Source organism: Solanum stenotomum, chromosome 7 (assembly GCF_019186545.1).
Source record: "Solanum stenotomum isolate F172 chromosome 7, ASM1918654v1, whole genome shotgun sequence".
NCBI classification, from domain to species: Eukaryota; Viridiplantae; Streptophyta; class Magnoliopsida; order Solanales; family Solanaceae; genus Solanum; species Solanum stenotomum.
In genome coordinates this window covers 38,652,210-38,669,477 of record NC_064288.1, presented here as the reverse complement: position 1 = coordinate 38,669,477, position 17,268 = coordinate 38,652,210, and the positions used below count along the sequence as shown (strand labels likewise).

Sequence of the window (17,268 nt, the reverse complement as noted above, 5' to 3'; positions counted from 1 at the left end):
TTTGTAGCAATGATTTATTTCAGATGAACTTTAATGTTCGCTCGAGGACGAACAAAAGTTTAAGTGTGGGGTGTTGATGTGAAGTCAAAATACATATTTTTAATTATTATTTGCCTCACATTTATTATTTATATTTATCCTTTTTGAGCATGAATTTTATGAATTGTGCTTATTAGTATATTTTATTTGTAAGATTAAATTGGTGTAAAGATGAAGAAATTTGGAGCTAAACCGAATTAAATATGGAAGGTTAAAGAAGAAAATTAACCAGACAACTTAATGGATTAAATTGAATATAATAATATATATTATATAAAAGATTCAAAGAATCAGAATTTGAATTGAAAACATACTGCTGCCACGTGTAAACATTTGCAGACAAGCAACTAAAGCGGTGGAAATATGCACAAACTGCTTCACGCGGAATCCTTTTAATTTGTTTTGGACTCAATTATTTTATTCAGAGGTTTCCTATATCTATAAATAGTCCATAACAATAATTACTAGAAGGAGGAGGATGAATGTAGAAAATAACTTTTGATTTAGGGTTTTATCTTTTCCTTCTCTTTTATTTATTTTACATTTTTTCTTTGAATGATAGGTTGTAATTGCTCTATGTCTATGTAGAGTTAAACTTCTCGTTCTTGGATTATATTTACTTACAATATGATTGTTTAGTGATTTTGATTCGGCATAAATTTTTTTATCATATTAGTTGTTCTTATATTCTTGTGATTACTATTTTAATGCTTGATCACCATTAAAATAAACATATTGTCTGAATTGAACTCGGAAGAGGAATAAGAGGATAGAACGTGGAATATAAGGAGCATGATTTTCTCTTACTAATTAGGATTAATTCGTATCTAGGATAGGGATATACCTAGAAACCATGCTTCGTCACTATATAGGAAAAAATTGTAATGCTCGGTACTTAATCCATCCTATCCCAGCTCAACGATGTAGTTAGGGTGTTATTTATCGTAGGCGATTAGACGTCGGGAGACCATGATCATACATTTAACCCTATGAATCAATAACTAGATAAGCAAATAAGTTGATGAAACTTATGCTAAACATGATTGTTAGTTAAATTATAATCCTAGATCGATTCATTCATTGATTGTGTAAACATCTATTTTTTCTTGGTTAATTGCTTTTTAGTTATTTTATCTTTATTTTTAGTTTAGTTAATATATTCATCTTTTTAAATCCTCCCCTTAAATAAATAATTAGAATTACTATAATAAAGTAAGAATAATTAATTGACAAGTCCTTCGTGTTCGATAATCCGATACTTTTTAGAGCCACTATATTACTTGTGCGACCGCGTACACTTGCGTGTGTAATTGGAAGCAACAAATGTGCCTTGTCTATGGTGACTTCAAAGGAGTACTTAGTGTAAGTAGTAGTATGGATGCTACTTGCACATTGCATAAGTATGACTTAGAGTTGTCTTAGATGTTGGTTTTAATGTGATGATGTGACTTATGTAATGTTTATGTCTCTTATAGGGCTGGCAAGGGGACGGGGACGGGAAGAAGGGAGACGGGACGGGACAAGGGACTCCTTGGCCGGGATTTTGGGGGGACCGGGATTGGGGGGATGAAAATTCGTCCCATCCCATCCCACTATATATATGGGATGGGACGGGATTTGGTGGGACGGGATGGGACGGGACGTGAGATTTTTATTTTTTTAAAATGTTTATTTATTTGTATTGAAATTATATGTTATTGAATAGCTTTTTTAGTTTATTTAGTTAATTAGTTTTCAATAACATTTTTAGCTAATAAAAGATGCTTAAGTTTTCAAATTTCAAGTTTCAAGTTTCAAATTTCAAATTTGAGAAGTTCAAATTTGTATTTTAAATATTTTCAAAGAATTTAACTTGAAATTTCAAATGTCAAATTTCAATTTTTAAATTAAGTATTTTAAAGTTAGTATTTTAAAATTAAAATTAAAATGCAAGACAATAGTTATATAAAAAAGACTTCAATAAAGCCTTCAAATTTATTCAATAAAATCTAATTGCAACTTACAACTTAGAAGTTACAATTTACAAATATTAGTGGAGTAACTAATCTACGCAGCCACCTTCTAGGAAGGGTTCTGTTTCAATAAATTCTCATATGTAAAACTAATATTTGTTACAAGTATTAGATGAGTAACTAATTTACGCAACCACCTTCTAGGAATGCTTCTGTTTCAATTAGATCTCGGATGTAATCTAATATTTGTATTCTCCTTTAAAATTCAATTCTAATTGTCGCATCGTATCAACGGAACATCCTCCGGTGTTGGCAAACTTGCTAGAAACTCTTGTGACTCTAATTCATCATCACTAGATCCAATTACCGCATTAATCCAAGTTTCTTGTTTGGAACTTAACCTTGGCAAATTATGATTCCTCCTCTCGGCGTTGACCCAGTCTAAAACTGATGTTTCCAAACTTTCTTCCGCCAATGAATGTCTATGATCACCAAGTTGAAACCTTGTCGCACTAAAAGCAACCTCTGATGCAACTGATGAAGCTTGAATAGCTAGAACATCACGAACCATTTTGCTCAAAATTGGAAATGCAATGCTCCGCCTCCTCCACCATGCTAATAAATCTTCATTGCCATCTCCGTCATCCACTGTTTCTAAAGATTGATTAAGATATTCTTCAAAATCATCACGGTTAGTAGAATTAAGATCAAGAAAACCTTGCATATAACTTGAAATTCGAGCTTTACTCTAAGGATTAGAAGTTTGACCAACTTCTCCTTGAGTATTTCCTGTAGTTATATATTTTTCATACAAAATTTTTCCTTCTACTTTTATGCTAGACTTACACATTTCACAAGTTGGATTTTTTTCCGATAAAATTTCTAAAGTATCATAAAAAGTCTCAACAAGTCCCTGCACACCTGGTAAATTATAGTCAGGATGAAGTAAAGTAGTAGTTAAAAAAATTTGAGGAATAGGAAAACAATATTTCTAAAAATTTTCAATCATACCTTCAATTGCAACTCTAAATTTTTCAATTTTTTTGTATTTAGAAAATTGAATTGAAATAGCACAAATATTTATTAATACTAATGAAATAGTAGGATAATAAATTACAGAAAACATGATTGTAGCATCATAAAAGTGTTAAAAATTCTAATAGTTCATTAGTTTCTTCCCAATCTTCTTCACAAATTCTCTCTAATGGGTCAGCATTATGAGTATTAAACACCATTTGTATGGGTCTTTTATATTCGTAAGCAACTGAAAAGATTTCGTAAAAAGAATTCCACCTTGTTTTAATATGTCTTGAAATTTTTCTTGGTGGCAAATTACATAGTACACAACGCTCATTAAATTCCCTAATTCTAACAGCTCTTTGAGCATAAACAATCCAGGCAACAACATATTCAATCTTCATACAACCACATTTAAATAATGAAATACCATCTTGTACAACTAAATTTAATACATGTGCAACACATCTAACATGAAAAGAATTATCATCAATTGGACATAATCTAGTTTTTAACATACTAGCAGCGTTTATATTATTAGATGCATTATCTAATGCGACAGACATTACTTTATCTGTAAGCATGTAATAATCTAGAACACTCAAAATATTTGAAGCTAAATATGCACCAGTTTTTTTCTCTACACATTCTTTATAACTTAAGATTTTTTTTTGCAAATTCCAGTTATGATCAATCCAATGTGCTGTAACAATTAAATAATCACGTCCATTAACACTACGACCCATGTCCGAAGTTATAGATACTCTACAATTTGATATGTTAAATATACAATGAAGATATTGATAATGTTTATCTTGATATACAAAAACATCAGATTTAACAGTATTTCTTGAAAAACCTCTATAAGTAGAATTATAAGTTTGTTGAATATATTCAATAAAATCAGGATGTGAAGGAAAACTATAAGGCAAACAACAAACAAAAACCATTTTAGCTAAATTTTTGCGATCTCTTTCCTTATTATATTTACGTTGTTTTAGTGGACCACGGGGGTTAGAAGGATCTAATGTTCCTTGAACCATGTTAGAAGCCCCTACTGATTCATTAACATTAATATCAAAATCAATAACTGGAATTCCTTTTTTTCTATTGGCTAATGATTTAGCTTCTTTATATTGAATCGGCACACAAGATAACAAATGTCTACTTAAGCCCCCCGTCCCACCTTGACCTCCACCTTGTTTATGTTTAAAAGGTTGCTTACACTTATTACAAATAGCAATAGAGTTTTCCTTATCTAAAGTTATAAATTGCCACACAACAGAAGTTTTAAGGCGTTGATACTTCACCTTCTCCCTTGTAGGAGGTATAAGAGGTGGGCGTCCACAATTTTGCTCCGTTGAATTTGTAGTTTCATTTGGAACTTCTGTCACCGGACTAGTAGGTGTATCTTCTAATTCCTCTTCTCCTGAACCAACTTCTACTTCTTCACCTGAATTTTCATCATGATAAGGATTAATATCACCATAAATTTGTTGTAAAATTTCATGATCGAGTTGAGCATTTGAATCAATATCATAAGAAGTATCATCAACATAAGTAGAATTATTTGTATTAAATCTAACTCTAAACATTGATTTAGAAGAAGTACCACCACATTTACTCTTATTTTTTTCCTTACTACTTTTTTTATTAAAATTAAATAATTTACTAATGCCACTTGGTTCTTTCTCTTTTCCTTTACCGGTATTTTTTTTGCTAGAACTCATATTTAATTATATGTAAAGTATAATATAAAAATAATAATAACACAAAAATTAATGACGAAAAATAAAATATAAATATTATGAAACGAATGTACCAAACGTCTGCGTTAATAGCAGACGTTATAACCGATTCTTGAAGCTTGTAGTTTGTTGTAACTTGTAATTTGGAACTCCAATAATTGATAGCAAATATGAGAATTATATATATTATGATATAATATGAAAATTTAGAATTGAAACATATGTATTATGATATAATATGAGACTTAAATGGAATAAAAGGTTGAGACTTAAGAAATAAGATTGAGAGGATATAGAAAATAGATGAGAGAATAGATGATTTTGTAAGAAATAATAAGGGATAGAGGTGTATTTATAATATTAAAAATGGGTTAAAGTGTATTTATGATAACTTGAGGGTTTAAATTAAAGTATTAAAAGTAGGGGGCTGGTAGGGGGTGTTGGGGAAGTGAAAAAGGTAAATAAATCCGTTGGGGGGGGCCCACTAGCCGTTGCCCCAACGGATATAATTTTAAAACAAAAAAAATTAAAAAAATTGAGGGGATCCCGTGAAACCGGCCGGTTCGAACGGGACCAAAGGGTGAGCCGGCCCCTAACCGGTCCCCTATCCCGAACCCCTCCCAACCCGCGAGAACTTATGGGACCAGGTTCGGTGAGCCGGTTCTCGAACCGGTTGCGGGTCGGGGTGGGCCGATCAGGTCCCCCTGCCAGCCCTAGTTTTGGGCCTCAAAAACCTGCACTTTTACACTCAAATCATGCACATTTTGAGCTCAAATTCTGCACCCTTTTGAGCTCAAAATGTTATACTTTTTGAGCTCAAAACGCTGCATTTTTGTGAATCGATATACCACTCTTAAACTCTCAAGAAAGTGATATCTTTAACCTTAAAATCTGCATTTCTCCCAACTTTAAAATCTACACTTTGAACCTCCAAAATCTACACTTTAGGCTACTAAAGTCTGCTACACTTTAGACTACCAAAATCTACACTATAGGCTACTAAAGTCTGTTGCACTTTAGACTACCAAAATTTGCACTATAGGCTACTAAAGTCTGTTGCACTTTAGACTACCAAAATTTGCACTATAGGCTACTAAATTCTGCACTTTAAACACTTATCAAACACAAATCTGAAAATAGGAATTTAACATTTTGAAAAGGTTGTTCCCTAGTTTCCTTCTTTGAAAAGACATGCTTTCTTAACCGCAAAGTACGTCAAGTAACAAATAAAACTTAGTTGAAAAATATTATTATAAGATAAATAACTATAATGAATCCAATATCTAAAGGGACGTGAGGTGGGCAGTTACGCCTTACCATCGTTCTAAGTTGATTTGTACAAACTCAAACAAAATAAAAGTAAGCTTATATAAGAGTGAAATACTAATGTGTAAGATGTTAGTCGAAAGACAACACTATAAGTGAATGTATATGTAAGAAAATATGAAGCTTTGGAGTAAAGAGGAAGCGATGGACACTATTTGACACGATAAAGGCTGCTAGACATGAGCTTTTGTGGCTATCAGTCGCTTCTTTGATTTGGACAGAGATGGAGTTGTATACTAACTCCAAACGCGCTCCCGAGTGCACATATGACAAACAAAGAAGACGTAGAATTAGCAAGTGGACTTTAGATTTATCAGAAGACATTAACAAATAAGAATCATGTAGTCATAGACATACTAGAAAATATACTCAGAAACAGCAACATTAGCATGATACTATCCTGGCAGTTTCTTGATGACATTTAAGCAATTAGTATTTCAAACTTTAATTAATCTAGAGAGTTGCTGATCGACTTTAAAATACCCTTCAAGTGAGCACACAAAACAGTTGGATAGCTATATCGATGTGTGAGTTTTACAATGATTCCACAATTGGTTGCTGATCATGCTTAAAAAAATAGATTTCGTACTTCATGTAACTTATTCGAACTAATATGCGATCAGGGACTGCTTGAGTATATGTATAGAATAGACATTGATCAACCTTAAACATAAAAGATTAGAATTAACCAATAAGCACTTCCTAATAGACAGCAACTAAAATATTTTTGTCAAAGATGTAGTGCTACTGTTCTGCTTATTATGAAAAAAGCAGAACCTGGTTCACAAGCTCTTTATGAAAAAAGATTAGCCAAAGTGCAATTCATACTTGTGTGAAATAAGAGCTCCCATGGTAATAGAATGAGTTACACCACTACTATAACGCAAAATAACATCAGATAAGAAAGAAAGAGAAAAAACAGCAAGTGTAAGGCTCTTGAATCTGATCATTTTAGTGAATAACTAATCCAAAGTTAGCTTAATTTGAAGCTATATATGCAGATCTCTCAAGAGGTAAATACTTCACCTTAGGCTTCAAAAATTCCAAACAACCAACATAGTCAGAGAGCAACACGAATCAAGATAGCTAAACATTTTGCAAAATTCATATGTAGAACTCAGAATCAGTAACCTGGGCAGGCGTTATGTTTTCTAAGCCGATTTAACTTGAATTAATTTATACTAACCACACTAGAAGATGCGGATTTCTATGGCTTAACAAGCAGCAAAGTTATAGCTTCATGTAGATAAAAATGACTCTAAAGAGGAATAAAACGAGCAGCCTTGAATCGATTAAATCTTTCAGCACATTCAACTAAAGTTTATACCACATTAGAAAATATATAGATAAATGCAAATAAGCAAGATCCACTTCTAAGCTCAAAAACTATTAAAACTTCATTAGCTATAAGTTCGAAATGATCGCAAGTCTTAAGTTTTGAAACTTAGGCTAACACAACATAAGATTTTAAATGAAGAAAAAAGGATGAGATCAAGACGTCAAGAGATTAAAGTTATGCTAGAAGAACAATTCATATCATTCCGAAAATAATAAAAAAAAATATAATTATTTCATGCTAGACAAGAAAACTAATAAAGCTCGATTTTACAAGCAATAAAATAAAACTATGTGAAGTTATCGCTAAATATATATGAAGTAATACACAAGCCACAATTCTTACAGGGTTCAAACCCAACAACATCGATACACATATTCACTGAAACAATACCATATACAAGAAGCGAAAATGACACTGGAGAAAATAATATTGACGAAAGAGAAAACTAAATCTAATTTTATCATTAAATAAACATATTAACTAAAAAAATTACATAAAGATTCAATTTTATTTTTTTTGACCTTATGTTGAGCAACAAACTAGAGCTTTGACGTCAAGATTCAACTTAGGACTTCCTCCAACTCGAATTTAACACTGAAAACGGAAAAGATGAAAGAATATAGAATTTTTCTGAAATCTAATGCTTGAAGTCGCTTTTGTCCCCTTTGTTTATTTGTTATTGGATTTTCTTGCTCGTTCCTGGATGTACTTTTTTTTTAGACCCGAAGTCCATCCTTTTATAGTCAATTTGGGCTTCAAGAATTCAAAATTTGAATTCCTAGAAACGCAACTCTCAGAGGAAACAACAAAGAAATCATGAAGGAGAAGAAAAATCTCTCAAAAATCGACCTTTTCAGGTCGATTTGAGAGGATTGAGTGACTGATGGGGCTTTTTTTCGACGGCCTAGAGCTGTTTCTCTAACAAAGGGGATGGGGGAGCACGTGGGGCGGTGATGTGAGAGGAGCTTGGGGCGGCCATAGGCGTCTGTGGAGAAGACGCAGCTAGCATAGGGGTCTGAGCAAAGAGCGTGGGCGGCGCCTGGGCATCTATGGAGAAGACGTTCTGGGGAATGAGAAAGGTTGTAGGTGCTGGGGTCTTTTTGGGTTTAGGAAAATCTTTGTTTTGATCTCGGTAGTCCGATCGTTTGATCGGACGGTTAATAAAATAAAGGGTTTAAAATAATTAATAATATATATATATAATATGAATTAATTAAAGCCGTTGGATTAAATCGGATGGTCAAGATTTAAGCTGAAAAAGCACAATCCATGTGCTTCTTACGTGGCGCACACGGATTGGCTGAATTAAAAAGACTTGGATTGCCAAATTTTTTACTCAAATTGGGTCCATTTAAATTATAACACCTTCCTTATTAGATAGCCATAATTTATTAAATTAAAAATAATTATTTTGCAAGACTAGCTTATTTGATAAAATTAGTCATTCTAAAAATAAAATTAATATAAATTAGTAACTTGTTAATTAATTAAGCTTTCCTAACTTTAAAAAAATGTCGAAAAATATTTATCGCAATAATAGAAATTATATTTAATTAGAAAAATTGAGTTAACCCTTAAGAAAAAAATTTATTTGACGTGAAATTTAAAAATGAGAGAGTAAGTAGTAATATTTATATAATATATTTAATTTTTTTTATAAAAAATAATATTTATGAAATAAATTTATTAAATAAAATAAATAATTAAAAAATCTTTTCGTATTCCTACAAATTTTCATAATATATATATATATATATATATATATATATAATCTATTATTATTATTATAATTATAATTATATTATTATTATTATTATTAAAACTTTAGTTAAATAATTGTATGAAGCCAAAATTGAGTGTCAATATGTACGAGGTACCCACAAACTATGAAGTTGGGGATATGATCATGGTTAAGTTTAGCCCGAGACAGTTCAAGACACTATGAGGCATGAAAATAAATTTAATTCATAAATAGGAGAGGTCATTTAAGATTCTTGCCATGATGGGAAAAATCTTTGTACATACTTGGAATGTCATCGCTTCTCAAGATTTACTATAGCTTCCATGCCAAGCATACTTAAGTTATACCACAAACACAAGATTGATTTGAGTAGGGGTCAATCAAGCTGTGCACCTATAACCATCACCACCTCGCATGATTAGGAGATTAAGGCTATCATTACTTACTAGGACAAATAAAAATAAGGACAAGGCCATAACTATGATCCTAATCCCCTAAAAGGGGAAAACACATGAAGAATTCATATGAGACTAATATGATGACTTGTGATAATTTAAGAATAAGATTAAAGTGTTCAAGTAGCAACATAACTACAAGAAAAGTGTGAATTACATGAGAATTTTCCTGGGGATTAGTATGAAAATCCGTAGGAAACTTTTTTTCCTGCAAATTTCAATTATGCACATAAAATTTTGTGGACAGTAAAAAAAATTCAATTATGCACATAAAATTTTCTAAAACAAAAGAGTCTTGATAAATATATATTTGACCCATATAATTTGTGTCACCAAAGAAATGATAGTTACAAAATGTTATATGTCCTCCCTCTTGACATAAAATGATATGCAATTGAAACAAACTTGACAATATGATAGAATTCCTAAATGGTTGGATCAATGCACACTCCATATTTGCCATTGAATAAGCAGCATAATTTAAGGGTGGAGTTAGTACAAACATTAAAGTCTTCAAAGCAACCTCACCTTAGCAGAAAAGTTCATGATACAAGAATGAGGGTGAACCAATTTCTTGAAAACATGGTAAACAATATTAGGGGTCTAGAATTTAACTACCCTTAGCGAAGTGACCATATCAAATATTATCTCTTCGTTTCGATACACCAAATAATGCCACTCTACTTCAGTATCCTCCGGAAACCAGCTATCCTCTGATCTCATTGTCCAAGAAAATACAGGACGCGATCTCCTTGTCAGCTAAAACGTAATTTTCTTTAGAAGCAAATGCCATAAATCCAAGAGAACACGTCAACTTATATACAATGGCTTAGTTTGCCATGATAGCCACCAAAAAGCCACTCTCTCCATTTGATGCATCAACTATCAATTTCATTCCTGCATACATCTTCAATGGCAGCAACTAGGACAATCAACAAAACATACATGATGAAAGCCGGCATACTAAAACCAGTCAGTCTTGGCTTTGGTAATGGTATATATGATTCAGATTTATGAAGCATCTTAAAGGTCATCCAGGTTAATCATTTCATCATCATTCCAACACATCCCTGACAGCTCTTTCGACTGTGCTTCTGAGAAGCTCTCAATTTCTTCCAAAGCCTTTCCCATGGAACTTGCTAAATCTGCTTCCCATAGACCCAACTCACAGACTTTCTGGTAGGTCTCATAACCTGCAGCTGTCAGGCCGTCTGCCAGCATCTCCTTCAGGATATTAGTGCAAATTCCTCCAGAGTCCATTAGCTGCAACATGACTTCCGCAAAACCAGGATTCCTGAAAGCAACCACTGCACAACTTTTATCCACCATCCTAACATCAAACTCATGGAAAACTTCATGTGAACCACATAGGAGGCTCTTCAGCTTTCCTGCAGATGTCACATCCCTGAATCCCCATAGGAAAACTAGATTTTTACTACTGATCTTTCTAGTATTGTCAGTCCTCACACTAACATCTTCATCAGCGGGACCATGAGAACTGGTAAAGCAAGGGCAGTACGAGTTTGTGTAGCATTCAATTGCATCAGGCAAATGGCCCTCAGCAGCTTCAGGAGTTCTTGGAGCAATTTTCAATATGGAGCACAGCTTTGCGAACAATTGGCTTATCTTCACAGCATCATGTCCAAGAGTCTTCACTTCATTCACCTCAGCTGTTAGAATTAATTTAAGCAATTATAAGAGAAATCAATCAAAATTTGCATGCAAAGCCAGAAAAAATCTAGTCCAGTACAACAACAACATAGCCAATGTAATCCCACAAGTGCGGTCTGGGGAGAATTCCCACAAGTGGAGTCTGATGAGGATAAGACGTACGTAGACCTTACCCCTACCTTTGTGGGGTAGAGAGGTTGTTTCTGAAAAACTCTTGACTCAAAAAAAAATTAATCTAGTCCAGTCAGCAATATATAATTTTTTTTCTTGGCCAGCAACATAATTAAAAGATCTAAAAGTTGGGGGACGGAGTAGGTAGTGAACACAGAAGTGTTGCAATAACATATCAAGATGGAAAACTTCACAGGGATATTGCCACTTCCCAGCAGGCAACATGTTGGGAGCGTTTGGTATCTACTTAGAGTTACACAGGGATAAATTCTGTAGGTATTAGTAATGCAAGGATTAATCATGTCAAAATAGTTATGCAGGATTCGATTATTCATATATTAGTTATTCTATATTCTACCCTACATAAATAATACATAGATTCCCTCATAAATTATGCATGCATTAGGTATGTGGAAAAGAAAAATATGAACCAAACATGTATTAGCAATGCTATGTTTGATGTGGAAAAGAAAGACACCAACCTTACATTGTAACTTATGCTAGACTCTATGTGGAGATTATTTTACCCTGCTTTTGTAACCAAACAATATACTAGTACTCCCCCCATTTTAATTTGTTTGTTCTTATTTTCTTTTTTAGTATGTTTAAAAAAGAATGACTCTTTTCTTTTTTGGCAAATCTTTAGTTCCAACTTTCCACATGGCATGTTTAAGACCCCAAGATTAAAGGGCAATTTAATACATTTGACATATCTTTAATTTAAAAGCACAAGATTCAAAAAACTTCTTTACTTTTTTTAAACTCCATGGCAAGTCAAAACAGGACAAACAAATTGAAATGAAAGGAGTATAAAGTAATGCTAGTTTTAATAGATGGATAACTCCTCTGTGATCGACAACCAAACGACCCACAAGTTATTAAGCATAACCACATTGTAACGAAAGCTGGAAATACGTTATCTAACATGCGCCTCATGATATCAGGGGTACTTGCCTTGGTTAGGTATCTCTATATCAATAGGGGCAAAAAACCGTTGTTTCAAATATGAGATACATGCAGGCAAATTGTTCACTTTTGTCTGAGGGCTGATTTCCTTCATAAGATGGTTGACATCAAGTACATTCGGGAAGACCAAAGATAATGAACTTCTGAATCCTTCCAGCGTTGATGGCAATGCAGCTAAGAACTTGGAATGAACGAAAGTAAAATCTGCCAAATAAAATGCAAAATGTTTAAATAACATAACAAGCATGGTCACCACATTCTAACATGAGCAAAAAATTTCCACATAGAGATTGACCATTAAGAGAGTTGTGGGCAACAACAGGTTTCTGAGAAGCGGAAATCAAATCGATCACCTCTCGAAAGCCACGGAGGCGTTTATTATGCTCCTTCTCCTCATTTTGAAGTTCCTTCTGTGAGTACAAAGCAATATTCATAGAAGGAGAAGATAATCATCAACAAGCAGCTAAACCAAAGTTCGTAAGCTAGTTTATTACCTGTAAAAGAATCCTGTCTTCTTCTGAACTTGTCAAAACAACTCGAACAGGCCTTATTGTTCCTCCCTTTGCTGGGTTTAGCAAAGGTATGACGTCAACAAAATTCTTCAGTGTCTGGCCCAACAGAAAAGTTTAATAAATATCAGCTAGAACAAATTAAGTGATTTTTTATTCCATGTAATGGGATATACAGGACCTTTAACATTGATAACAATTAAATTCTATAGGCATCATTCTTCAGGACATAATCAAATTTGGAACATTGTATGCTACCATAAACAACATCTTTAGCTTCGGCTTTTTTTTTTTGTTTTGTTTCTATGAAAATTCAAGAGCACAATTCAAAAGGTAAGAAAGAAAAGATAGACACCTCCATCACAAGATGCACTTGACGTTCACTGCAGACATCTATGCTCAAGCAAGGTCTGGATCCATATACGTCATCTCCCGAGACAATTTTTCTCAAGGAACTGATTAGAGCATCTGCAAGACGTCACGAGTATAAAAAAGAGAGCAAAGAAGAGTTGAATTGACAAAGATAATTCTGCTCACCTTCAGGCTTCTTGTTTGTGTCTTTGCAAGCAGTTATCCAATTCTTAACTCGAGATTTGATCCTTTCTGCAAATACAGAATCAGCAACTGTATATCCTGATGGAGTTTGAACTGTACAGCTTATAGGTGATGCATTTCCAATTCTATCTACTGCAGCTGATTCTTGTGATTTGGATAAATATGATATGCCTGTCAGAACAAGAAAGGTAGGGTGCAGGAAGGTTACTTCGGCTTTCAGGCAAAAGCTACTCAGCCAGCTAAAGGTATGCAAGAGAAAACTATAGCATCTACTATAGAAAAAGTGTAAAAATAGAACTGTTCTTTTTAAATTAAAAAAAAATTCTCAGCTGTCAAATAAAACTGTTAAGATTCAAAACAAAATGATTGAGGTAGAAGAATTATGTTTCAAGGCACTTCAATTCTAGAACTTGAGCAAAGATATTTCCTTTCATTATTAGCATCTGCTACTTGTTCTTTGCACGTGATTACATAGAGAATGAGGCAGCTGGAGCAGCAACTAGAGAGATTTTTCCTTGCCATACATATCTATATTCCAATAACGGATGTTGGGTATAGGTGCTTTGGTCATTGCTAAAGCCACTGAACATTTGTTTTTGGCAGGTAACCTAAGGATGCTAATAATAGATTAACCATCAAAATAAATAACAGAAACATGTCAGTTAAGAGTTACATTTCAAACCAGTCCAGCTCAGCTTACCATCATATATGCAGGCATTGAAATCAAAACCTTCTTGAGCCATAGAGGTCAAGTATGATGATTGACAAGAGAAACTATAAGATGGCATCCCTATTTTTAACTCATCACGAGGGAACAAATGAAAGTTGTATCTGCACAAAAAGCACGAAACACTTGTCATTCATGTCTCATGTTTCCCTTTCTCAGACAAAATGATTAGTTAGAAATATAGCAACTAATCCTTCATCTGAAATTGCCACTTACATCAGCACCAAACTAACACAAGAAAGAGTGAACACCACATTTTCAGTAAGAATTTGAGCATTAGAAGCATATTTGACAATTAAAAAATTAGAACCAACCCTGCCGTCCACCTCCAATATCCTGCCTCATAAAACTAGGTACTTCTTCAATAGAAGAAGATACTTTACACACTTGAGCAAACCGAATAGCTTTTTAATATACAATTTTAAACCATCTAAACATTGAACCCAAGACTTGTGATTGAACAGAACATTAGTTGAAATTTATACACAACACAATCTTAAGAATTGAAATTAAGAATTAAATGAGTGAGTTGAAGGTGACGCACGGGTGCACGATGAGCTTGGAACCCTTTATGGAAAAGGGGCAAACGGCGAACTGAAGGACCTGAAACCGTTCGGCGGCGTATTTGGCTTTAAGATAGGCGGTGTGGGCGGTGTCAATAGGCATAATACGTTGCCAGGGTGCAGAGTAGGCTCCGGTATTCTTCAATGAGACAGCAATGAAATCAGAGTCGGAAATACAATTGCTTATCTCTTCAAGTGCCGCTGAGAAGTTGGATTTTGTAACTTGCTTTACATTCCATTTGCTCTGGCTATGTCCGGGGTTTGATTGGACAACGGTATTCGAAATCCTCGAGCAAATCAACCGCCTCTGTAACATTGAAACACGAATATACCTCCAGTGTTTGCTGTCCTGATAAACTCCGATGACTTTTCTCCGGGAAACGGCAGGACAGATACCACAGTTGAGCGCCACCAGAGCCAGTTACAGTGCTGTATTATGAACTATTTATTTGGACCACATGACAATTGGAAAGGTTACAGATAGGTCCTGCAGCTTTGAAATTTCTGCAATGAACTCACCCCATTTTAATTTTTTTGGGGAACTAAGCAAAATAATTACAATTATGTAACCAATTATATTTTTATCCCAACTAAATAATTACACTATATACTCCAACTAATTTTGCTTAATTAATACTAAATCAGTATCATATATTGTATTAATATCATTTAGTCTGATAATTTTGCTTAACTGATACTAAATCAATATATATATATTAGGTACTAAGATTCCTTCTAAGACTTCTTTTTAAGATGCTTCTCTTAACCTCTTCTCGTTAGCTTATAATGTCGATTCATCTAATTTTTAAAGAAAAATAATTCTTATATCATCCTAATCAATATTGATAGCTCAAATATACTATCTAGGCACACATGAAAACTCATAAATTTGATAAGAACCTCATCTGACTACATACGATCTCGGGTACACCTCTTAAAACTCTTGTTAATCTAGTGACATAGTCATACTTCATTTCTATCATCTAAAATTAAGAATCTCACTCTTGTACCACTCATATTCATTATAGCTAACATCTTAATTCCTCACCTACTCTATGTCAAGTCTACCATATCAGATCTCAAAACTAACATTATAACCCTCGTGTTGCCATCTTTTTGACCACGACACTCATCTCAAATTCAAGCATAGTGTCTATTACTAAACATGAATATCAATATAATTCCTCACATACTATACTAATACTAATCACGAATATCAATATAATTGCTCACATACTACATACTATACTAACTCATTACTAATAGATAAAATTAAGAAATACTCGTCCACTAAGACTTCATGACAACTAGTCAGTCTCTATGTTCATTCTACCTATTTACATATCATCGACAATTTCTTTCACAACTTAAAGTACTATTTACCCACTTACTATACATCATTACTTAATTAGTTCTATAATACTCTGAATACCATAGGGCTCTCCTTTTAAAAATCATAAGCCTAGATAAAACCTATCACAACACGAATACTCGGCTCTTTTATTGAACCATTATACTTGGCCGATACTAATGCATTGACACCTCATCATAAACTTCTTTCTAGTTAAAGTATACTCTAACTTATCCTTACTAGTAACTATTACTCTACCTTCTATCATGAAATCTTCACAAACTCATTACTTCTTAGTCTACCTATAAGGAAAAAAACTCACCATTAATAACTTATTGGGTGCATGACTACCATTAATATCCTATCCTACGCTGGCTACGTAGTTTATAGGACTTTCAAATCATAAAAGACTCTAACCCAATTCGGTGCTCGATACTACTCACAATCATATATACTCATGCTCAATGTTTAAAACATACTCTCCCTCTAGTTTGAGATAATTGCTCAATCTATCCTCTTAAAAGAGGTATCTGCTCTTGAAATATCTTTGAACTCATAACTCATTTAGAAATCAAAGTTTCTCTTTATCAATGTACAAACTGATACCTTTGGAAATACTTAGTTCCCTTATACTTTTACTCAATTCATATTTGAAAACTCTTTCTCAAAAATATATCAAAATCATATTGTGATATGATCATTGATGACTCGGGAAGTCATACTGCATAAACATTGATGGCATAACTAAATACCATACTGGTTAGACATTGATGTCATACTCGATTGTCATACTAATCATGTTTTACAAACTCTTTCTCAAAACTCGTCTTTACTTCCTTAAAATATAGTTTAAAACTCAAGTGTTGGCTTTAAAAACCTTCTCAAGATTTATAACTCAATTCATAGGGTTCATGCGGAATTATGAACATGAACGAATCAACGTTAACTCAGGGACCTTAATGGCAATATGAAAACTCAGTACTCAGAACTCAAAAACTCAGAACTCAACAATTCTACTCATCTAAAAAATACTCAATTCATAGGGTTCATGTAGAAATATAGACATGAACGAATCAACTCAAGAATATTAATGCATAACATATAGCAATTCAATAATTAGTAATAGAATTTTAAAAAG

At 33.4% G+C, this 17,268-nt stretch overlaps 1 protein-coding gene across 1 annotated transcript; it reads right to left on the bottom strand.

Moving 5' to 3' along the window:
• Positions 1-10,036: 10,036 nt before the first annotated feature.
• Positions 10,037-15,105, bottom strand: LOC125871937 (poly(A)-specific ribonuclease PARN-like). Its single transcript, XM_049552658.1, has 8 exons — positions 14,761-15,105; positions 14,190-14,320; positions 13,472-13,660; positions 13,290-13,402; positions 12,920-13,033; positions 12,721-12,835; positions 12,414-12,629; positions 10,037-11,287 (listed from the first exon to the last, which is right to left on the bottom strand). Exons 1-8 carry the CDS (start codon positions 15,093-15,095, stop codon positions 10,641-10,643), a joined length of 1,860 nt encoding a protein of 619 aa, XP_049408615.1. The 5' UTR covers positions 15,096-15,105; the 3' UTR covers positions 10,037-10,640.
• Positions 15,106-17,268: the final 2,163 nt, after the last annotated feature.

Coding starts and splice junctions, on each gene's coding strand:
- LOC125871937 (XM_049552658.1), bottom strand. CDS start 15,095: ATGTTACAGAGGCGGTTGATTTGCTCGAGGATTTCGAATACCGTTGTC. Junction 12,836..12,919: donor AAGACAGGATTCTTTTACAG/GTAATAAACTAG, acceptor TTGTACTCACAG/AAGGAACTTCAAAATGAGGA. Junction 12,630..12,720: donor TGCCCACAACTCTCTTAATG/GTCAATCTCTAT, acceptor TTTATTTGGCAG/ATTTTACTTTCGTTCATTCC.